Source organism: Polyodon spathula, chromosome 11 (genome assembly GCF_017654505.1).
Source record: "Polyodon spathula isolate WHYD16114869_AA chromosome 11, ASM1765450v1, whole genome shotgun sequence".
NCBI classification, from domain to species: Eukaryota; Metazoa; Chordata; class Actinopteri; order Acipenseriformes; family Polyodontidae; genus Polyodon; species Polyodon spathula.
The window spans coordinates 27,918,893-27,943,513 of NC_054544.1; the positions used below are offsets into that span (position 1 = coordinate 27,918,893).

General features: G+C 41.2%; 2 protein-coding genes across 3 annotated transcripts; one reads left to right on the plus strand and one right to left on the minus strand.

The window, feature by feature from the left end:
• Positions 1-1,665: 1,665 nt before the first annotated feature.
• LOC121323579 (neuromedin-U receptor 1-like) lies at positions 1,666-6,846 on the minus strand. Of its 2 annotated transcripts, none has more exons than XM_041264717.1 (3): positions 6,589-6,846; positions 3,349-4,268; positions 1,666-2,624 (listed from the first exon to the last, which is right to left on the minus strand). In XM_041264717.1, the coding sequence occupies exons 2-3, from the start codon at positions 4,244-4,246 to the stop codon at positions 2,236-2,238; spliced, it is 1,287 nt and encodes a 428-aa protein (XP_041120651.1). In that variant the 5' UTR covers positions 4,247-4,268; positions 6,589-6,846; the 3' UTR covers positions 1,666-2,235. The 2 variants fall into 2 exon arrangements, with proteins under 2 accessions (XP_041120651.1, XP_041120650.1); XM_041264716.1 differs by lacking the exon at positions 6,589-6,846 and adding an exon at positions 4,615-4,697.
• A 12,065-nt stretch (positions 6,847-18,911) lies between these two features.
• On the plus strand, positions 18,912-24,242 carry hykk.2 (hydroxylysine kinase, tandem duplicate 2). Its single transcript, XM_041264592.1, has 5 exons — positions 18,912-18,997; positions 20,179-20,489; positions 21,383-21,525; positions 21,988-22,168; positions 22,475-24,242. The coding sequence occupies exons 2-5, from the start codon at positions 20,186-20,188 to the stop codon at positions 22,927-22,929; spliced, it is 1,083 nt and encodes a 360-aa protein (XP_041120526.1). The 5' UTR covers positions 18,912-18,997; positions 20,179-20,185; the 3' UTR covers positions 22,930-24,242.
• Positions 24,243-24,621: the final 379 nt, after the last annotated feature.

Here is a 24,621-nt window from a genome sequence, read left to right on the forward strand (position 1 = left end):
TATATATATATATATATATATATATATATATATATATATATATATATATATATATATTTTAAATCGCTCTTCCTGTAGTGATTTAGAGGACAGATCTCAAACCCCAGATCACTAGAGCAGACATTTTGAAACAGACTTTAAAATTATAAACGTAAAAAAGATGTTGACAATGAACATAAAAATGACAGGTACATTATTTAAACAGTTGTAGCAACAGTGGGGATGTGTAACACTGTATTTAAACAGTTGTAGCAGCACATGGGGATGTGTTTCGCTCAGTTGTAGCAGCACATGGGGATGTATAACGCTATATTTAAACAGTTGTAGCAGCACGTGGGGGTGTGTATACACTCAGTTGTAGCAGCACGTGGGGGTGTGTATCACTCAGTTGTAGCAGCACGTGGGATGTGTATCACTCAGTTGTAGCAGCACGTGGGGGTTTTCACGCAGTGGTAGCTATCGCTCAGTTGTAGCAGCACGTGGGGGTGTGTATCACTCAGTTGTAGCAGCACGTGGGGGTGTGTATCACTCAGTTGTAGCAGCACGTGGGGGTGTGTATCACTCAGTTGTAGCAGCACGTGGGGATGTGTATCACTCAGTTGTAGCAGCACGTGGGGGTGTGTATCACTCAGTTGTAGCAGCACGTGGGGGTGTGTATCACTCAGTTGTAGCAGCACGTGGGGGTGTGTATCACTCAGTTGTAGCAGCACGTGGGGGTGTGTATCGCTCAGTTGTAGCAGCACGTGGGGGTGTGTATCGCTCAGTTGTAGCAGCACGTGGGGGTGTGTATCACTCAGTTATAGCAGCACGTGGGGATGTGTAACACTGTATTTAAACAGTTGTAGCAGCACATGGGGGTGTGTATCGCTCAGTTGTAGCAGCACGTGGGATGTGTATCGCTCAGTTGTAGCAGCACGTGGGGGTGTAACGCTCAGTTGTAGCAGCACATGGGGGTGTGTAACACTGTATTTAAACAGTTGTAGCAGCACGTGGGGGTGTGTAACACTCAGTTGTAGCAGCATGTGGGGATGTTTATCGCTCAGTTGTACTCTCGGTTTTACAAAAAAGCTTTGTTGGTTCCCACACCTGAGTGAAATCCCTTCGCATACACACACTGATCCAACAGAAAGGCTGTGCTCAATTGACTGGTAATTGAATTTCAATCCCTGCAAAGCTTCCTGTCTTGGTGTGTGTAAAGTTATAGCTGCCCCAGACACTGCTTCAGTACAGGGCTTAAATAAAATAACAGTGAAAACAAGAAGAAAAGAGAAACCAATGCATTAGAAAGTGCCGGAGGGGGTTTGATGCAGCTCTCTAACTAGAACAGGTCCAGGATAGCTCTGAGCTGCTATACAGCACAGCCAAGCAGGCTGCAACCTCAAAGAGTAAGAAACAACAGCACACACACCACAGCCATACCTACTGTTTCATGTAATTATGTGCAAGTACACACGGATTTACTAAGTAACTACTATGTTAATACAAAGTAAGTAGAGACACTGACCTCACTGCTACGTATCTCAAAATTCTATATTTTTTAAAACTGAAACAGATGCACCATATTATAATTTTCTGTACAGATCTGACACTGGAAATGCAAACAAGCAAATAAGACTTTATTTACAAGCAAACAGCTCCAGCCCGAGGGGCCGGTACATGAACGAAGCAGGACAAAGATCACTTCACAGACAGTGTGCATGTCACAGTGAAACATACTTACAGAACTCTTCCAAAAACATGCACTGTCCAGCTGAACTCAAGCAGGTGACCCATATTGAATTGGACATGATGTAACTTTCATTCCACCTTCATAAAGGCTGCCCCTGTGCTTTACAAAGGACATTATTTAGAATAATTTATTAAGAGAGTCTGGTGGGTGTTTGGAGCCCCTTGTCTGCACATCTTCATGCCAAGCTTAGTTTTCTTCACTTGTTTTTTGGTATGGGCATGCTCTAGCATAGGCTATTGACCACCGACTAGCACATCTGTCTGTCTATTTGTATCAATGTCGAAATTAGATTTTTACATGTGCATACAGTGGAAGTAGTTGTAGTGATCTTACTTTTTCACGTTTCACTAATTTTGAATACACAGCCTTGGCTGTCACTTGACATGCTTGTTGATTCTGGACTAGAATGAGATGTGTCTCGTGCTACGTGAGATCATCAGTGACACTTCCACGCTGCTCGTTGTTTTCAAAAAGTGATGGAACTGATGGAGGTTAAAGCCCCGGCGCTAAGCAAAGGACGTCTCGTTTTCGTTGTTGCACTCAAGGTAGAGCTCGTAATCCTCCACGTCAGGGAGTGCCGACCCGTTGCCGGGGGGAGGCTCGCACACGATGCTGCGTGTGGTTACCCGGGTAACGCTAAGGGAGTACTTCCTGCCATTTGGCTGGTGTGGCCCTTGGCACATGACATCCTTGAACATCTCCCGGAAGCGTGTTGACATGAGGTTGTAGAGAATGGGGTTGACGGCCGAGCTGAGGTAGAAGAAGACCCCAGAGAGGATGTGGATGTACTGGAAGAGGAGGTGCTTGTCGCCTGTCCAGTGCTCGATGAAGCTCCACATGAGCCGATCAGTATGGAAGGGAGCCCAGCATATCCCGAACACCACCACCAGCACGACTGCAAAACACAGGCAAGGATCGTTAAGACAAGGGGAACACATGGGGATTATAAAAGTCATGCAGCCTGTCATCCTAAATTGGTTAAATTGTAATCATCTATTGATCCATCATGTCAGTAAATACAGTATAATCGTAAATCTCAAAAAACTACTCACTTCTAAATCTTTTGTAGTCATTTTTGTATTACTTTAGTATAAATACATGTTAATTTGGATTCATATGTTGTTTTTTTCTGACTTTATGTGAACGAAAAGACACACATTTGCCCGTTTTCCCATTGGAAATAGTGATATTTTGAAATATCACTGTCCTGGTCACAAAAGCAAAGTTTGAGGGGAACAATAGCCATTTTCTATACTTTGGAGGCATAAGCAATTAGGAAATAACCCTTACTACCCAGGAAAAAAAAAAAAAAAAAAAAAAATGTTACACGGTATTACCTTTATGAATCACTGCATTTGGGTTGCCATAAATAGCCGAATTAATAGACAATTAAAGACAACAACACTAGTTATTGACTGCTCATTTCAACACGGCAGAGAGTCTCACAGATGAACTGTAAGAGTCTATATTTCAATAAGACGTTTGGGCTTGTAACACAGCATGACATTCACACCTGCAAATCCTTAACTGATTTTCAGTGAGTCCTTCCCTGGCTGCACTGGAAGCACCTTGTCTGAAACACTCTTGTGGGACAGATAAAAGGAAAGGGAAAAACTCACAGAGCATCTTGGTGACCTGTCTCCTCCTCAACTTCTGCTGCTGGGCACGGCTGCTCTGGTAGCTGTCTCTGCCCAGGCCAGACTTGGCCTCCAGCACCTGAAGCATCTTCTCCCTCTTCAGCTGCAGCCCGATGAGGAGGTAGAGCACGCTGATGGTCACCATGGGCAGGAAGAAGAAGAGCAGGGTAGTGATCTGGATGATGAGATTGTAGATCCAACGTGGCTTCACCAGGGTGCAGATAGCTGACTCCTTCACCACTTTGCCTCTGCCCGTCAGCAGGTAGAAGATCCCATGCAAGCTGGTGTTGGGGATGGCGCAGAGCATGGAGATCAACCACACCGTGAAGATGACCCTCTTGGCGTGGGTTCTGGTCACCACGTACTTGGCCTTCAGCGGGTGGACCACGGCGATGTACCTCTCCACGCTCAGGGCCGTCACATTCAAGATGGAGGCGAAGCACACCATCTCGAAAAGGAACGTTTTGAAGTAGCAGCCCCCTTTGCCGAAGAGGAAAGGGTAGTTGCTCCACATCTCGTACAGCTCCAAAGGCATGCCCAGGAGAAGGACCAGCAGGTCGGAGATGGCCAGGCTGAAGAGGTAGTAGTTGGTGGGCGTCCTCATCACCTTGTGCTGGGCGATCACGATGCAGATGAGGGCGTTCCCACACACTCCCACCACAAAGATCGTGAGGTAGGTGATGCAGACTGGCAGGAACACGCTGGAGCGTCGGGGCCCCAGGTATTTAATAAGCAGGTCCTCATTGCTCAAGCAGAAGTCCTCCAGGTTCCAGGTCTGGTTCAAGGTGTGGTTCAAGGAGCTGCCGTTGTATAGATTGGGAGAGTCCTCTAGGGGCTGTGGATACTCCTGGCTGGAGCAATTGAGATTTAGATTTGCCATGGTCCTCAAAAACACCAGAGACCTGGGCAAGACACAAATACAAACAATTACATTACATTAGTTAAACTACAGAAGAACTGGGCTGTAGATTCTGGCACAAAAGAAAACATTTTTTGAATCATCTATGTACCGGACCATAAATGGCAAAGTCACTAACTAAATTTAGGAATGGTTTTCTTAACCATCCAACTAAAAAAAAGAAAATCAAGTTATAAAAAATGTCAAGACCAGTAGGCTGCATTAAGTTAAGGACAACTTACTGGGGCAATTTCATTGATGCATCATAACTGAAAAAACAATAAAATAAAATAACCCAAATGTACCCCACTTCAATGCAGCCCTTGTTAACATTCTACCATTCAACCTACCCTACTGTCAGTGAAGAGTTTGGTCCAGTGGTTAAAGTCCAGGCCTTTGGTCCAAGGTCACCGGTTCAAATCCCACCTCTGTCACTGACTGACTCACTGTGTGACCCTGAGCCTATCTCTATAAAAGAGCTTTGTGATGGTGGTCCAATATGAAAGGTGCTATAAAAAAATAAAGATATTATATTATTATTATTATTATTATTATTACTGTATACCTGGCAGGAAAGACCACTGCGTGCTTCTCATGGTATTGCTAAAGTAGCATTTAATGAGGCAACAGCTTCCCCCTTGTAAATGCAGTGAGGATGCAGTCTAAACTCCCTACTGTTTGTTCACATTTCTTTCCCTCCCTCAAGCTGTCTTTCAATACAGCATGTGCTGCCCACACTAATTCTGCTTGGGAACAGTTTGATTATCTTTGGAGTCCCCAAAACCCAGAAAGGGTTGTTTGCACAGTTTAACCAGAGTGGCCGCAGGCTAGCGATGCGTCAGGAGGTTAGGCCTGGTTTGGAGCACAGATCACAGGGGGCACAGTTAGCCGGATAGGCTGACAGAAAGATAGTTCGGAGGTCATTCAGATTTTCCTTGTCCTTCTGATATATTCTCTTTCAAAAATAAATTTGCAGTTATGATAGTGGACCATCACAAAAAAGAGTGAATGAGAGAAAAGAAATCCAGGGAAGCAAACAGTCCTCTGAATGAAGGAAAGGCAATGCTAGGCTCACCACAGACAGATATGCAGCCAGACACAGAACACAAATACATCCAGTACTTATCACGAGATATCTCTTAATGAGAGAAATGGGACAATTCAATTGCTCTGGACAGAGGCTCAATACTGCCACAGTTTACATATGAAACAAGAACCAAACCTGACATTTACCTACATTTGAAGACAAACAAACACTAAAGACACTAGCACACACACACACTGTTGATTGTAAAATCAAATCCACATTAGATGGTTGCATTTAAATAATTCTTAAATCAGTGGAATAGACCCCACTGTGTTTTCACTCGTGTAAGTGAATTCCTTGTGAGTTTTTACCCCAAGTGAGTGTCTTGAGCTGAGAAGAGCTTGATTGCTAGGGTCAATCAGGTCAATCAGCCTCTAAATGTCCCATTTCTAATGCCTTTATTAGAAAAACAAACAACGCTCTTTGCAATTACAATATTATTGTTATTTTCTTTATGTAGTTGGATGGTAATTCATTATGTGGAGAACTAACAGTCAGACTCTAAAAGCTCAGCTGAGAATAATAATTATTTTTAAACATGAGCGTTTACTGTAGTTGATGTAATTGGCTAATCTGTGTGACATCAGTGAGCTGAAAGTTTTTTCAAAGTGTTAATCACACAGGTAGTAAATCGGTGAAGACCTGATAGCATTGAGATTAATGAAACCATTTTTATTTCTAGATACATAACAGAGTGGAAAGTATATTTCCAGAAGCTGCAGTCTATAAGCTGAAGTCTTACAATTGCATGAAAAAATACCAAATCATTTTACTATTTGAAAACAATTTGATTTTACTTTGCAGCAGATAAGTATATATATATATATATATATATATATATATATATATATATATATATATATATATATATATATATATATATATATAGCTCCCAGGAACACTTTGTAACAAGATGTGAAAGTGTCACATTCCACAAGAACACATTGCCAAGCAAATCACAATTACAAAAGCAACGCAGCAAAACAACGAGTATCTGTATAAAACATCAGCAATTCAAATTCCCAGTTCAGACTTGTGGAGATAGAATCAAACTGGCTTTGAATGCATCAATGGTTTTGGTACTGGATCAAGATCGTCAGCCAACAATCATTAAGAGTCTTTCACATTATAAAACTATAAAAAGAAGACTTGAGCACATTAAAAACCCAACACACTAAGACTTTCCGAAGAATGTGTGCAATGCATATAAAACCCAAAACAAAGCCCTTCCACTTACTTTCAGACAGCTGTTTAAACATCAGAGTGTCTTCAAGATCAAGCGCCGTCTGATAGCTAGCAGACAAATTGGAGAAATCCAGACTCATCTCCCTGTCGAACCCTCTGCCTTTTCCAGAGGTCCTCTGTCACTCTGGCTCTGAAGTGTAAGTGTTTCATGCACTCTTGCTGAGGGCTGAAGCTGCTCTGAAGTGGCTCTCTCTCTGTTTGTCTGTCTCTTTGTGTCCCCCTCTCTCTCTGATGATGATGGTGCTCTGCTCCTGATCAGTCCTCCCTCCCTGCTTGCCCGTCTGTTTGGGATCTCAGGCTGGTCTGAGGAGTAAGTTCAACCTATTTACACTGAGAACCCTCCCACTGGAGGCTGAGCTAGAAACTCACTCATTCACTTCATTACACACACACACACACACATTCATACATGCAGTACACATGCTTACTCATTAAGAGTACATCACAGAGATACGCAGGTACTGTACACTGTGCTTCAAGGTACTAACACTAGAAGCATCCCTGTGAATGGAACAACATGACAAAAGGACTGTTTATTTCCTCTCATTTTAATCGCAAATCAAAGACTCACTGGGACTCTTACCAGGCTAAATGTGGACAGATACCTGATGCTGCGTTTAGATTAATATCATCCCTTTCGTAGGAGTCAACCCAAAAGTGGGGTCAGCTGCATGGTAGCACACTTTTCTAACACCCATTTGCTTTAAAGCAGAAATCGAAAGCGCTAGCTTGTTAGACTGTCTTTGAATGTTCCAGGAAGGGGACAGTAGTTTAACATTGCAGAATGTAAAAGTGCAGTAAAGCACAGTGAAGTGCTAGTGACAAAGCATGACAAAGCATATAAACTGCAATATATATATATATATATATATGTGTGTGTGTGTGTGTGCAAAAGAAATGAACACAAATTTTCAAGTTTGTTTGAGCGAGACTAGTGTAATTATATCCCTGCTTCATCATATCCCTGATTAGTGTAATCATATCCCTGCTTCATTAAAAGCGTGTCAGAGAATAAGCTTGATTTAGATTTTCTGTACAGATGGGAGTATATTTCACACTTCCGAAGCTTAATTAATTATTCTGCAGTATGAACAACTACCCAAGCCATTCTCGTGATTGTCGTTTTCACAAATCTGCATTTAACTAACAGTAAGCGATCCCTCACTGAGAGGGGTTCTATGACTTTATTGAAGTAGTTCCACAGGGCAGGGTATGTATGTGGCAGCTAATAATACTCTTATTATTCCTAATAATTACAATCCAGCATTCCCTTGCACTGCTACATGCACCCTAGGGCTTCTGGGCTGGAGTTTAGCAAGGATTTTGAAAACAAATCGAAACAGGATAATTTTACTAGTGAAAAATAACAATGTAGCAGTAGGATACTTTGAAATCTTTGTAATGAACTCAGAGTGTTTGTTTGTTGGTTTTTGAAGTGATTTTGCATGAGAGATTAAAAGACATATTCAGTGCACCACTGTGCTGTTAATAAACTTTGCATCGCTGTTACAGATGCAGTTGAAAGATCAGTGTCTCCTTTGTGAATCCGAGGCACAATGAAAGATCAGTGTCTCCTTTGTGAATCCGAGGCACAATGAAAGATCAGTGTCTCCTTTGTGAATCCGAGGCACAATGAAAGATCAGTGTCTCCTTTGTGAATCCGAGGCACAATGAAAGATCAGTGTCTCCTTTGTGAATCCGAGGCACAATGAAAGATCAGTGTCTCCTGTGTGAGTTCATGGCACAATGAAAGATCAGTATCTCCCGTGTGAATCAGTGGCACAATGTTTTTATAATGGGGGTACCATGCGGACCACGCCACAGGCAATTTGCAGATTCTGAAGCTGCAGTCGAAAATCTGAAGCCCTGTCTGTTTACAGTAATGGACTGTTACAGCTAGGGTTTGAAATACAGGAGACTCTTGACAGCCACACGTATATAATGATTTACTCTCTGGGAGCTACAGCTCTGTGACTGGTTAATATCACGGTCCCCACCTGTTTGTTAACTTGCAATCTAGCTGTATCTTTGTGCAGACACAGGATACCTGATGGAATCGTGTTTTTTTACTTGTTGGTAAGACAGTTACTGGCATTGCAATTTAACTGCAATGATCAAGTCTGGAATTAGTTTCACTGAGCAGTAAGTGTGGATACAACCACAATGTCACAACTAAAAATCTTTATTGATTCTTGTATTTAAATGGAATTTAACAAGGGCCTAAGTTATTGTTATGGCTGCTCTATGATTCTCATTTAACCCAGATGTAACGGGCAGTGTTGTGTGATGGTTAGGATTACAAGGATTCAGGCAGCTGTAAATAACTAGCAAATTACATTTGGTCACAAGAACAAAGCAATCTGAAATCAATAGAAGAATTTTAAGAAACTCACAAATAACTTCTCAGCAGAGATACCGGCTCCCAAACTATCCAGCTCATGTGTGAACTGCGCCACTTGTCAGATTCAAGTCTCTGTTGTTCTTTCGAGAAGCAGCAGCCCGAGACACATATAAATTGAAAAACAATCATTCTGTTTATAATAGTTTGTTTTTATTGCTGTTGATGGGTTACCCCAGAAGTGGCAACACTTGTAACTAAGGCGTACTGTAATTGCAACACATTTTAACACAATGTTAAGCTTTAGAGTAAGCGTTGTTCCTTGTTAGCAATCATCAAACACTTTTCTAACAACACATACATGGATTGTCAAACTGAGGGGGTGACCAATATGTGCTCAGAAACAGCAGAGTTTACCAAGAACAAGTCTATTCTGCAGAGCCACTGAACAGTCAGTTAGCTGATTTAGACATATTCTCAGGGTGCCTTCAGACTGACCGCTCTAAGTAAATAACAAAATACCTATAATGGAGCCATCGGTCTTGGATTTCTGAAAGGCTGCATAATCTGTGCCTAACAATTTCTCTGAGATTACAGCTGCTCGACAAATTGCACCCCCCATGCCAGTTTCCCTGCCTCTCACTAATCTCTTATCTAATATGCACCACCCCATTTAGATTACAGGGTTCAGACCCTTTTATTACACGAGAATCCCAGAGGGACCTTCAACCTCCCATCAGATACTGCAGCCAGTGACAGCAGCGCACTCTTCAGTTTCCAATCGCATCGCTGAGCAGAGGAGCTTGATGGTTAAATAAGCGGTGGTTTTATTAAAAATGGCTCTGCAGTATAACAAAAGAGAGGGAGTTTTGTGGCTATCTGTACTGAAAGGATTGTTAAATGCCTTGGCGTGCAAGAGAAAGCTAATTAGACCATTTCTGTAACACGATCCATGCACGGATTGATTGATGCATATTGACACATATTTTTGCTTTAGACCAGACTGCCTTGTATGGCAGTGAAAGCTATCTTTCTTTATTAGAATTGTCCTGGACACAGTTGTGATTATCTGTTCCACAAGAACCAGAGCTGACACATGTAGGAGATATTTTCACATTGAGGAGCTTAGAAACATGTTGCCATGCCGACGTTAATTGCACTTTATTCTGTTAGGTTTGTAAATGAAGAAATACACAGAGCGCCTTGTGCTGTACCAGACTTTAAATAAACACATTCTCTGCTAATTGGGACATTAAACACTTGAATGAACCTCTCATCCCCTTCAAGCAGGGCTGTCAAACTCCAGTCCTCGAGGGCCGCAGGGCCTTCTGGTTTTCATTTCGACTTAAGCTCTCAATTAACATAATTGATCTAATTATTGTTGAATTTGACATTTTTTATATTTTTAAATCTCTTTTACATTTGATGGTTTTAAAAATGCACTCGATTCAATGTACACTACCTGTGAAACATTTTGAGGCCTGAAGAGAAGTGTTAAATGTGTCCAGTTAATCAAATCATTGACCAGTTAAGTAACTGAGAGGTTGAATGGAATGAAAGCCAAAAGACACTGCGGCCCTCCAGGAACTGAGTTTGACACCCCTGCCTTAAAGAGATCCTTTCATTTTGTATTTCAATTTCAAGTTGTGTTTGTCTGGCTCAGTAAAAGCAGTGCTGAGTACAATGATCTGCAGAGAACAGGATTTGCTTTTTCACTCTTGGAGATTTAACTTGGTGAGGTCAGCTAGCGAGTATTGACAATAACCCCTGAGGGGCAGCCTTTTCAAGGTCCTGCCAAAATCAAAATGTTCATATTGTTTTTTCTACATTTCCTTTTAGTGAATTTGCGCTTAAGGAATTTCTTCTGTTTCTCTAACCCTTAAACGTGTTCAGTATATGCTTGACTGATGATGACCAGGTCAGTCTTGGAGAATAGAAACTGTGAACAAGGTCTTGACTGACAGGAAGTCCAGTTTCTGTGCTGCTCCTTCATTCTTCAGAGCACTTGAATGAATTTATTCTTTTATTTTTCCCCCACCCTAGACAAACAGTTCAAACAATGATGTTGTCTCTGGAGACAGTAGAGACAGAGATTAAAGACAGTGGATGGACTTCAAACTTAATCTGAGAGCAATGCTCTTTCTTTCTTTCTTTCTTTCTTATCGTAGATGTGCAGAGGTGGAACATAAATGTCAAACCATACAGAATGGGGAGGGGGGGTTTGCACACAGATTTGGGGCCCTATTTTCAAAGAAGACAAAGTCAGGTCATTTATTGATTTGGGAAGTTTAATTTAGTTTTTAAGTTGCTAACTATTTTTTTGCATTTTTTTTTTATTAGCCTTAACAAAAGACTCAGTTCTGCAGAATATTGCAAAGACAGATAACCCCTAGACAGAATTCAAACATTTAAACAGTATAACAGATCTACTGCATAGTTAAACATGGCCAAGGCTGTATGGAATATCGTTCTCCCAGAAAATGTGATTAATATGCATTATTGAATACTACTCAGCATTCTGTATCCTGTAAAACCTTAATAAAAAAAGATTATGAAATAAAACAACAACCAAAAAAACACATTGGTTTGGTCTGCACTCAGTGTATTAAATTGAACGAGTTGTTTTTCCAAGGCACCGAGGCGGAATGCATTGGAGCATTGCATATTCATGCTTTGACTGTACCTGAACCCTGAGTGATGCACTGAGATACAAGTCTACTTTACACGTTGTGCCGCTTCAGACAGATCACATCACCTATCATTAAGAAAGAAGCGGTCATGTTTAGTAACAGGATATATTTTCCACCTGTTAGCAAGCCTCTGTTTACTTGTAGCTTATCCTGTATGTAAATGACATGTGGTTTGCCCTTCCCATGAACCATTACATTCATACAGCAGGCAGAGGCACAGTGCCTTTAAAGGAGGGTTTTATACATGCTTTACAATCTATTTTCTTATCAGTGTTATTAGCATTATTACTTGCCCCTCTTTAAATTATTGCGCTGATAATCTTTTAGTTCTTCACTAGCATTTAAGTTTGAAAACAAAGAACGCAGATTAAAGGGTGTGTGTGTGTGTGTGTGTGTGTGTGTATTAGGATATATCGGCTATCTGAAAACCATGGTGAGGGGTCCTTTAATGTTAAATCTTAAAATGCTTGCCTATTGAGTAGTCTGGGATTGAGGTGGCGCTCGAGGACTAATACAAGGGCTTATTTGGAAATTATTCTGTACTCTTTCCTGCCCATTTTCAGAGCTGTTGGAAATCATAGTGTACGCTTTCCTGCCCATTTTCAGAGCTGTTGGAAATCATAGTGTATGCTTTCCTGCCCATTTTCAGAGGTGCAGTAATTGAGAATGGCACAATATGGGGCACCTAAGGCACAACATGGAAAAGGCTGATGGATTGAAAAAGAGGCACTATGGGGGAAAAGAACAGTGCAATTGCATTGTGAAGACTCTGCACTGTCGCAGAAGAAGGAGCAGCTTGGGTATGTCTTTGTTCTGCAGACTGGGCAGCAGCAGCAGCATTAGCAGCTCTTTATCAAATGGATTTGCTGAAGAACAATGACAACAATATTGTTTTTAGGTGGTAAAGTGGAGAGATACGAATCCATTGGCTCAGCGGAGTGGTTTTTTGAGACACAATGGATTGTTCAACTCCTTATCTGCTACTTTAAGCAGTCCTCAAATTACAATTAGTTTATTTAATGGTTTGATATGTGATAGGATCCAAAGTTGAAATACTGTCCCTCCGTCTCAAAATTCTGCTTCCCTTCATGTGACATTAATGGCCAGCCAAATGAACCGAGGATTTATTTGAATTATAGTACCGTTACCCCTATATCATACTAAATTACAAACAGTAACAGTGATTGATGGGATTTGCAATGTTGTGCAGTGCTAGCATTAATTAATTGCACACTGTTATCACAGTCTTTGTTATTTGGTACTTTTTTTTTTTTAAAAAGCTGATAATAACATAGCAGCACTATAATTATAAACCAAATGATAGGAGAACGATCACCTGTTTTTGGGGGCCATTCACAAAACATACAAAGTATTTTATATTCTTATTGTTTTACCTGACTTAAGCAGTTGAAACACATGATAGGTAAGTTCATGTAAATAACATGCAACTTGAATGTAGCACACATCCTGAGTATAAGAAGCATGACTGAGCTGCCCAGACTGCACTTTGTGTATCATAGGCTCCTCCTATTTGTTACAATATCAAAAACACAGTAGGATACTACATAGAATGCCACGCTCAAGTATACAGCACACATCGTTTAGAATTCACTGCATAGAATGCCATGCTCAAGTATACAGCACACATTGTTTAGAATTTGCAACCTGTATAGAACACATATTATTTATGGATATATTCACTGTTATTTGCAATAAAACCCCCAAAACGTTATATTCAATATGTTATTATATTATATTTTAATTAGCCCCACTGCCTGCCCTGTGTTTCTCCTTGGCAATGGACATTAAATATCTCAATGCAATCTTCAATTATGAACATGACTGATTGCTCAAATCTCTTGCTAGTGAAGTGTTCTATTTTTCATGAATATTATTCTTCATCTTTCTGCGTAACCTCAACAGGCAAAGGACTCCCATTGCAGGGATTATCCTTTCTAAATACAATTCAAAGGAATGACTGTGTTTATCTGTCAAGAACATATTCCATACATAATTAATACAAAAATAAGTAATCTGTAGATTTTAAAAGTTGTAAAAAAAAAAAGCCTCATCAAACCACTGTATTATAATTATTATTTTAAAAAAAGAACTATTTGAGCATAATTTAGATCTTATATTTAACATTGTATAATCAAAGAAACTATAAAATGATATCTCAAAAGTCTACCAGAAGCCATAATAGTTGTACAGTATTTCATGTTAGATGTAGAAATGTCACATTTTTCAATTTTGTCAGTTCTTCGTTAAGTATGTGGAAAACGACAAAGCGGTATGTAATTATATACTGTATGTTAATGTATTATTCAGAAGGTTTCAATCGACTTTATGAAGCAAAATTACTTAATTCTGTGGAGTGATGCAAAACTTCTGACCATAGCTGTAGACTGACTGAAAAATCCATATTCATTTTTTTTTCCTTATCATTTTGTTTGGAGTGGTATCTGCAATGTCAACATAAAAGCACAGTGTATCTGCACTCTGCTAATGATCAGCCTGTATTCTCCAGAGAATAGCTAGAAGTGTGAAGAGAGACAATGGACAGAAAGTTCACTTCTCTGCTGCACTGACAATTAATTGCTTTGCAGAACTGCATTCACTTTTCTGTTCAAATGCAAATGAGTCACGCAGAGCTGGGAGGATTGGGATATTGTTTGCATTATTTTTTGCAGATTGTGATCAGATTCTTCTAATACAGTTTTGGGAGTGGGTTGGGTACTGGTGATTCCTAATCATTTTCCCGATCCATGGAAAATGAAAAAGTCTACCGGAAATCATAATAGTAGTACAGTATTTCATGTTAGATTTCTTAATGTCATATTTTTTCAATTTTTGTCAGTTTTTCGTTAAGAATATGGAAAACATTATTCAGCGGGTGATGTTGCTTGTTCTAATAAGAGGTAAGAAAACAGTAACACTGTGTGTCTGTGTCTGTGTGTCTGTCTGTGTGTCTATGTGTCTGTATGTGTGTCTGTGCGTCTGTGTGTCTGTCTGAGTCTGCGTGTGTGTCTGTGTGTGTCTGCGTGTGTGTCTGTGTGTCTATCTGTGTGTCTATGTGTCTGTATGTGCATCTGTGTGTCTGTTTGTCTGTCTGTGTGTCTGTATGTCTGTGTGACTGTGGGTCTGTCTGTCTGTCTGTGTGTCTGTGTGTCTATAGGACAGCTCTTTTATTTCAGTGTTTTGCACTTTACTTCTACGGATACTTGCAGCAGTTCCCTGTTGTCTGCCCGTTCCCCTGCATTAAACTGCACAGCAGAGCGTTGTGATCTGGTACAGCAGGCTAGACTGTTTATCAAGGTTTTAACTTGTCCTTAACATAATCTACCACTTTCCCATGCAGCGTCAGATTGTGGCACTAAATTGTCATTAGTTCCATGCTGCTTCCAGGAGTTCAAATCATATCTTCTAAACAGCAGTAGCATTCACACTCTCCTTGTATTAACTCTTAGACTTGCACGACTGCCATTTATGCCTGTATAGAGATCAAAGTGCTCCATCCTATCTCATCTTAGCTCAGCTTCAACATTTTTCACGTGTGTAACAGAGTTTTCTGCTCTTCAGTTATACATTCAGATAGATTGATAGATAAATAAATAATGCCATTACTGCTCACGGATTCACAGCTCAAGGAAATTGACAGCTGTTGATAAATATCTTTAGTTTCCTTTATCGGTCACCTGTTGTTGATTACCAACTTTGAGAATCAGTTACTTTTTTTAAACTTTTATCAGAGAGTAGATGAAATAAAGCTGTTGTCACTGTACCAGCACATTTTCATCAGTGCATTTGTGGGCTTCACCCTATGGAGAGCCATTTTTGCTAAAACTATCAAGCCGTTAGTTTGTCAATTTGTTTGTCAATTTGGTGAATTAACAAATATGTTTACGAATTATTGTATGAATTGACAAATTTATGGACGAATTGCTGGACAGATTGACCAATTCACAAATTGACAAATAAATTGACAAACAAATTGGCAAATTCATGATTAACAAATGATTTGACAAACAAATTGACAAACAAGCGGCCAGACAGTTTTGTCACAATGGCGCTCCATATCTCCCTCTAGTGTGAGGTGACACTGACTGAATGGGTAATCGAGAGGTTGTGAAACTCTCCCTACTGAAGCCATAGTTAAATGTAACCTGTTTTGTCAGCTTGGTCAAACAAACAAACAGACTGTTTCAGCCTGTGCTGATGGACTGACCACCAGAAATCACAGCGTGGCCTGAAATAAAATTGATAGCAAAGAAAAACAAAAACAAAACAACAAGTCAGGAAGAGCCTTGGCGGAATTGATTTTTTAATTCATAAAGACGCTGCTTTCACTCTGGCTTGTTTGTGTATTGATGGTTTCCTGTTGGATTCCACTCAGAAGAAATAGGTAAATAGCAGAAGGGAGCTTAATCCTGACCGAGAAGGGAGGGAAGTGATCCACTTGCACTCACTGACTACACATGACAGACCGTTTTGAATTATCGATTACAACGAGAACACTCAGCCTTTTGCTGACAGTGTGAGATACCTCAAATAACTGACTTAGCTAAAGGAAAAAATATCATGAATTAATAATACTGACCCGTACTTACCTCTTGACTGCAGAGCTTGCTCTTTAGTTGAGCTGTATGATGTTTGTCTTTGACCTTCACGGTTCACGTCCAGCCCTTGCCTTTCCTTTCAATTTGATGGGCTGAGGTGCCAATTCATTAAAATAGGCAGCGTCTGTCACATTAGTCTGCCTGCAGACAAACATATTGAAGCTTAATGTACGTCACTGTAGAAATACAAGCAGACAGGATACAAAGACACGAGCGGTGGCCACAGAAATCTCCATGGAAATGCATCTTCAAATAAACGTTCCAGCCCTTGAGGGCTGTGGTTTCTTTGCATCACGGTGATGAGCTGTTATGACAACAGCTTACAGGAAGGAAGAGCCTAATGTACATGATCCACTGATGCTTTGAAACCCCTTTGAGACAGCCGGAGGAGAGGTGACCCTGATCATCTGGAACAGCAGGATCACTTTGAAACCCCTTGGAGACAGCCGGAGGAGAGGTGTCCCTGATCATCTGGAACAGCAGGATCACTTTGAAACCCCTTTGAGACAGCAGGAGAGAGGTGTCCTGATCACCTGGAACAGTAGGATCACTTTGAAACCCCTTTGAGACAGCAGGAGGAGAGGTATCTCGATTATCTGGAACAGCAGGGTCACTTTGAAACCCCTTTGAGACAGCAGGAGAGAGGTGTCCCAATCACCTGGAACAGCAGGAACACTTTGAAACCCCTTTGAGACAGCAGGAGGAGAGGTATCTCGATTATCTGGAACAGCAGGGTCACTTTGAAACCCCTTTGAGACAGCAGGAAGAGAGGTGTCACCAATCATCTGGAATAAGAGGATCACTTTGAAACCACTTTGAGAAGGCAGGAGGGGGTATCTCAATCATCTGGAACAGTAGGATCACTTTGAAACCCCTTTGAGATTGCAGGAGAAGAAGTATCCCTGATCATCTGTAACAGCAGTATCACTTTGAAAACCCTTTGAGATTGCAGGAGGAGAAGTATCCCTGATCATCTGTAACAGCAGTATCACTTTGAAACCCCTTTGAGATTGCAGGAGGACAGGTGTCCCCAATCATCTGTAACAGCAGGATCACTTTGAAACCCCTTTGAGACAACAGGAGGAGAGGTATCCCTGATCATCTGGAATAGCAGGGTCACTTTGAAACCCCTTTGAGACAACAGGAGGAGAGGTATCCCTGATCATCTGGAATAGCAGGGTCACTTTGAAACCCCTTTGAGACAGCAGGAGGAGAGGTATCCCTGATCATCTGGAATAGCAGGGTCACTTTGAAACCCCTTTGAGACAGCAGGAGGAGAGGTATCTCGATCATCTGGAACAGCAGATCACTGTATTACTACTATCACTGTTAGTCTGATTGCTTGCTGTTTTTTACCCCTATGATTAAAAAGTGACGTATTTCATGCCATCTGTGTACAAGAGGTTAAGCAGTGGGTCTAGTTCCACAACAACCTAATAAAGCCTGTTGTTCCGAAAAAAAAACAAACTATGTCTATACTGGTGGTCCGGGTAATTTTCCACTGTGTTGTTTCTATGTACAATACTGTAATAACAAACATTGTAAACTGAGTTGAACGCTTATAAGAGCATAACCAGTCACAGCCAACTGCAAAACTGCTGTTTCATTTGACCATAAATCATAAATGATACATAACTAAGTTGCTTTTCAGTACACTTAATCGATGTAGATACAGTAGCTGAATTCATTCATTATTTTTTTATCCACATGCTTTCTAACTTGCTAATATAACAAGTGACAAGCCAACTTAAAAATCAGTCTACAGCATTTCTTACAGTAAATCATCACAAACCTTGGTTTACAGGGCAAGTACAATGTCCCAGAAGTGATGAGTATTTCAATGTATCCTCTTTTAATGTAAAGCATCTGTGAGTGTCACGGATTGTCCCAATGTAGCCTATATGACGTATAATGTGACCGTTTGATGAGTAAATGCGAATTCCATATCTCAGCTGTGTCACTAGCTCACTAGCTCAGCGTCCTTTGATCTCATGGTGCGCATGCTGTAGGGAGATAGGGAGGGACACAGAGGTGGTAGGGTATTTTTTTAATTTTTTTTTTTTTAGCAGTTTTCCCATGCTCATTGTTATATTATGCATTTACCATAGTTTTCCCTGCCATGTTTATTAATATTCTTTACCATGCCTTGCTGCCCTTTTCTTATCTATGCTTTAGCACGCTTTCGCTATGTTTGATTACACTTTGCTTTGCTTTTACTATGGGGAACTTTTATAAGGATTAGTTAAAATAAAATAAAATTCATATGAAAACAAAAATAAACACCTGCTATGCATGTTTCAGTTAATAAAGTGAATACAGTCAGAACATGCCCATCCACTCACTCAAATCTGGAAGGGGGCTGGGGGGCACAGTTGCCAAAACGTCGCTTTCATTTTTTGAGTCGCGGGTTGTGTGATTGACTGGTGCAAAGTATATGCATATCATTAGAATTTTAGAATCATCCTATCCCCACCCATTCAAATAAGAAAAACTATAACCACTATAAAACTAGTACTAATATCTATATCAATCTATCTATCTATCCACACACACACACACACACACACACACACACACACACACACACACACACACACACACACACACACACACTGGACTTTGTATAAACACACCCTCTCCACCTCTCCACCTCTCCCTCTGAAATGGGTTTGCTTGTTATGCACTTTTTGAAACGCAGTTCTGCTTTTTGTTCTCGTGAGACTTGGCAACGCTGCTGGTGGATGGAAGCTGGGCCCTGTAAGTTATAAACTAAACATGGGATTTACATTTTTTTATAATAAGTGTTGGACTATAACTATTGCTGTGTTAAAACTTTGCTTTTACGACCTCCAGCCAACCATACATCAAATTGTAAAACGTATTTAGTCGCTACGTCTATTCTCACTTAAAAACAAGTGACTCGGACTGCAGATCAATCGTTTTTTTTTTTTTTACAGTACTATTAAAAGTGCACTACTCCATAAAAAAATAAAAATAAAATACCGCGAAACGGATACACTTGAAAGGTGATTTCTTATTAAAGTAGTACCAATTCCCGTGGTGTTTGGACCTGATAAAGCGATTCCTCATGCAAAATTAGCTCTCTGTTGTACCAGTAACAGCAGATCCAGAAAAAAAAAAAAAACGTGAAATCAACCAGTCTGTATTAAAGCATTAAACAAGAAAGTGCATGTCTCTACGTAATAAGAAAAGTCGTGTACACTTACATTATTATAAACAAAAGCTTGGGCAGGGACTTTAGACTTTAGTCCATGCTGCTTGAACGCTAGCAGAGCGTTCCAAAGATAAACCTAGAGAACATTTGAAAGAACTTACGTGAATTGTTATACACTGTGTGTGTGTGTGTGTGTGTGTGTGTGTGTGTGTGTATCTATCTATATATCTATCTATCTCTGTGTGTGTGTGTGTGTGTGTGTGTGTGTGTGTGTATATATATATATATATATATATATATATATATATATATATATATATATATAATAGTAATTAATTTGCTGTTTTAAAAGGCTGACAATACAACAGACGATGTTCAAAATGAATTGAAAATAATATTGCAGCATTCTTTGTGTTATTTTTTTAAAGTCACGTTATCCATCCATGACATACTGTGAAAATATATTGTGCTGTGTATTGATACCACCACCACTTGGCCTAAATGAGTCACACACTCTTGTCCCTGTAGGGAAATGGCCAGGCAAGGCACAGTGCTGTCCACAAGCAGCTGCAGCCACAGTATGCAAAAAGTGATAAGCAGCTTGCTCAGTCGCTACACCTGTTACACAACATCGTCCAGAGCTGCTTCATAGAGCTGTGCAAAACAACCTTGTGTTGGTAAAATGTGTTTCAGATAAAAAACAAAAATACAATTATAGATTGAAAGAAAGAGATGGAAGTAGAAACTGATTCCTGTCTCCTAGGGTGACCATGCCTTCTGAAGTGTCCAAGCCCTACGTGAGCGAGACGCAGGCCTCCGAGCTGCTGGGGCGTGTCTTCGGGCTGGCCGTGTCCAGGCTCAGCCCCCTGCCCAGCTACGACGATCAGAACTTCCACGCGGTGGTCCCGGGGCGGGGCGAGTTCATTGTGAAGGTGACAAACACGGAGGACAGCTGCAACGCGGAACTGCTGGAGGCACAGACCCGCAGCATGATGTACCTGCAGGAGCAGGGGCTGCCTGTCCCCACACCGCTGCTCACCCGCGACGGGGACATCATGTCCCTGCAGTCAATCGGTATGGACAAGTATATAACCAGAGGGGCTGGATACTGACTCTTTCTCTCTCTCTCTCTCTCTCTCTCTCTCTCTCTCTCTCTCTCTCTCTCTCTCTCTGTCTGCTCATCCATATCTTCTAATACTTGAAGGTGGCTTCACAGACCCCGGTTAAGACTAATTTTGGGCTACCTTACCTTAATCAGCTAATTAGGGTCTGTGAGACCAGCTGATAATCTTATGGAGCAACACCATAAGAAACTGAAGGGCATCTCTTCAGAGTATTTGTTCCAGGCTTTCATTTGTTTGTTTTTACTATTTAAATACAGCGTCCCCATGTGCTGCAAAGCTGTTTAAATATAGCGTCCCACGTAACGCGCAATACCTACTGATCCATGACGTGGTACAGAACAGAAAAGCCAGAGCACTTTTTTTTTTTTTTTTTTTTTATTGCTTTTCTGGCAGTGATTTAGAAGACAGATCTAGAGTGTCCAGTTTTGTAAAACATTCAACATTTATTTTTGTTTCCTTGAAAACATTGCAAAGGTTCCTGGACTAGGGATTCAGCTTGTGGATAATACTGCACATGCCTGTACAGCTGTATCTTAAATCAGTACTTTTTACCCAGTGAAAAAACAAATCCAGCATTGGCAGATACTCCAGACTTGCAGAGAGAATCGCACATCATCCTGGCTGCAGGAGCCCTTTGTTAGGGTAGATCCCCAAAAGACTGACACGGGAGCAGTAGAGATACCGACATTCATTAGATGATTAGTAATTCTTGCACCTTGTGAGAAACTTGGATTTTCTTATCTGGTGAGAGCAAAACAAACATTTAAACAGAAACAGAATAATATATATTTTTTAAAGATCAATGCTGAGTATCACTTAAAAAGACAAATTGTGTTTGCCCAGATTGTGGATCGGGGTATTCTAAGTATATGGTGAGGGTGTTGACGTACCTGCCTGGGACTCCGATCGCCAAGATCCCAAGCTCTCCACAGATTCTGTATGAAGCAGGGAGATCGGCAGCTACTCTGGACAAAGTCCTTCAGGGGGTATGCAGTGATTTATTTATTTGTTTCTGTATATTTTTTCAGGAGCAATGTAGGACAAACAACAGATTAGTGGTGAGTGAAGACCTCAAAGTGCTGTGCAACGGGGTCTTCATTTACAATTCCGCTAGGGATTGAGAGGTTATGAGGTTGATCCATGGCTTGCATTTCTTTGGCTGAGATTCATTATAAAAGGATAGTTATTCCATGGCAGGCTCTTTCTGTAGACTTATTGAATGCTGAACCTTGATGACTAGCTCAAGAATTGAGAGTGTGTGACCGGCCAGGATATTATTAGAGAGTAACAAAACCAGTGGTAAATACATAAAAAAAGGATGGGGGTCGCACCCATGATGAATGTGAACGAGCACAGCAGCAGCAGTGGGGGGTGGACTTGCCAAGGGGCTGGGAGTTTAAATCCTGACTTCTCTTGTTTTGGTTTTGCTATCGTCTCTCCCCCGGCAGTTTGAGCACCCCAGCCTGCAAAGCCTGCACCGCAAGAACTTCATCTGGAGCCTGTCCAGCATTCCCTTGCTGGAGAGCTACCTTGACGCACTGGGACAGGAGCCCACCATCAGGGTTGTGAAGGAAGTCATCCAGCAGTTCAGAGACAAGATCCAGCCCAAACTGGAAGTGTTCCGCAAATGTGAGGGGGCAGAGTCCTGTCTGCTGCACCTGTTATATTATATTATACAGTCATGTGCACATTTATTACAACATTTATATCCCTTATATACCTACCTGCATGAAAACCTCAGGATGTGAGAATTTCAGTATGTGGTTTGTAATCAGCGATCTAGACACAATAGGCAGTCATGTGTGAAAATTACCTCTTTGTGCTTTAATTAGGCATCTTAAACAATTTGTGGCTTTGTGTTCCTTTTCTCTTGCTATTTAAAAACATAACTACACTCCCATATAGAACCTGAAGATGTGTCTTTCTCCCCGGCAGGTATAAACCATGGGGACTTCAACGACCACAATGTCCTGATTGAGGCCGAGGCACGGAGCCCGCAGCGCTACAGAATCTCGGGGATCTTGGACTTTGGGGACATGAGCTACGGCTGCTACGTTTTCGAGGTGGCAATCTGCATCATGTACATGATGATCGAGAGCGAGGAGCCGCTCAGCGTGGGGGGGCACGTGCTGGCAGGCTACGAGAGCGTCGTCCCTCTGATCCCTGAGGAGAGGGATGCCCTGTTCCTGCTGGTCCTCTCCCGCTTCTGCCAGTCCTTGGTGATGGCGCACCACTCCGTCACCCTCCAGCCCGCCAACGAGGAATACCTGATGATAACGGCACGCACCGGCTGGAAGCACCTTCTTAGGCTCTGGGAGATGGGCAGGGAGGCGGTGGAGCAGCTCTGGTTTGGGACAGCCAGCTCCTACCAGACTGGAGAGCGTCCGTGAAGGACCGGGCTGTGAAAGCAACCTGCCTCCACACGCAATGGAGACCTGATTTAAGTAGATTTAAAAATAAAATAAAAAAAAAAACTGTACGGTCATGGACTATCGCATCTAAAAACACCTGCTTCCCACTGAAATGTGTTGAAGCCTCCCGCTGCATTAATTCCACCAGGAAATGTTAGTGTGTGCACTCCTCTCTTTCCATTATTCTTTTAAATAAACAACAAGAAAGAAAGATGGATAGGACCAGCTTTCGGATGATCAATGTTGTTTTATTCATGACAAGCTGCCTTGGCATCCATATGGTAATTAAATTAAATAGGTTTCAATCCTCATGTTCTTTTGCATAAATTCCACAGTTTATAATTAAGCTAGAATGTCTGCAGAGAGCTTATTAACCATGGCTGGTCTTGAACGATTTTTTAAAACATGTGTTTGTTTAATTAATGATTGAATGAATTAGAAAGTGCAGAATGGGCCAGTGACATGAAAATGCAAATCTTTTAGCATGTCCCACTCAAGCTAAAGTGCAACAGTAGGCTTTCATCTGGAACACCTGCCCTACAGGTAGACTGGCCAAGAGTAAGCCGGCTGTAGTTCTGGTAATCATTTTTCAAAGGTGCGGCTCTCTGTAATGATTCTACATATGCACACCCTCTCAACTCCATCAGCTCTGTAATGAGCCATCACAAGAGTGGATGGCAGTGAATGCTGCTTTAGGACGATAGAAAGGGTTCATGAGTAGCAGAGGTGCTCTCGCCTGTGGGACCGGCTGCTGAAGCTGCTTTGTGTAACTGGTAGCAGCTTTATTAACCAGCGCTAACATATGCTTCCTGCCAGGATCGGGTGTGAGTACTATCCCAGAGCTGCTGCTGTTTAAGAAATACAGCCCCATTCGGCTCACCCTTTGGGTGCTATATTGCCTTTTTTCTTTACCTTTGTGTGTTGCCTCAGTCTTCCAGGCCCCCCTTGTAAAGGAGATTTGAATGGGACTGCATACTGGTTAAAAACAGTAGCAGGGTTAGAAATACGACTCCCATTGCTTAGCAGTTGGATCCACTCCTGGTTGTACTATTTTTAATAACATACCTGTGTCTTGTTACCTATACACACTGTGGCTAATGATGCTCCTATTAAAACCTGGAATAGGGGAAACTGCTATGCAACAGGAGTCTTATTTCCATCTCTTAATAACATATATATCGGCATCAAAAGAAACGTCTCGCTTATATTTGGATACAATTCACTAGATGTGATCTAAAAATGACAAACTCTGTTTTAGAGCAGATGCAGTGACCAAAAAACATTTTGTCAATGCCCATTTATTTAACACTGATTTTTTTCAAAAATAAATGTTATATTATTGATGTTTTTTTTTATTGTGTGTGTGTATATATATATATATATAGGTTTAGGTTTGTTTTAATGAATTGGGGAGTGATTTGTGATAGAGGTAGGGAGAACGGGACAGTGGATGGGTTTTAATGAATTGGAGAGTGAGTCGTGATAGGGAGAGAGGTACAGTGGATGGTTGTTTTAATGAATTGGAGTGAGTTGTGATAGAGGCAGGGAGAGGGACAGTGTAGATGGTTGTTTTAATGAATTGGGGAGTGATTTGTGATAGTCAGGGAGAGAGGGACAGTGTGGATGGGTTGTTTTAATGAATTGGGGAGTGGTTTGTGATAGAGGCAGGGA

Coding starts and splice junctions, on each gene's coding strand:
- LOC121323579 (XM_041264717.1), bottom strand. CDS start 4,246: ATGGCAAATCTAAATCTCAATTGCTCCAGCCAGGAGTATCCACAGCCC. Junction 2,625..3,348: donor ACAGGTCACCAAGATGCTCT/GTGAGTTTTTCC, acceptor TGTGTTTTGCAG/TCGTGCTGGTGGTGGTGTTC.
- hykk.2 (XM_041264592.1), top strand. CDS start 20,186: ATGCCTTCTGAAGTGTCCAAGCCCTACGTGAGCGAGACGCAGGCCTCC. Junction 20,490..21,382: donor CATGTCCCTGCAGTCAATCG/GTATGGACAAGT, acceptor GTGTTTGCCCAG/ATTGTGGATCGGGGTATTCT. Junction 22,169..22,474: donor ACTGGAAGTGTTCCGCAAAT/GTGAGGGGGCAG, acceptor TCTCCCCGGCAG/GTATAAACCATGGGGACTTC.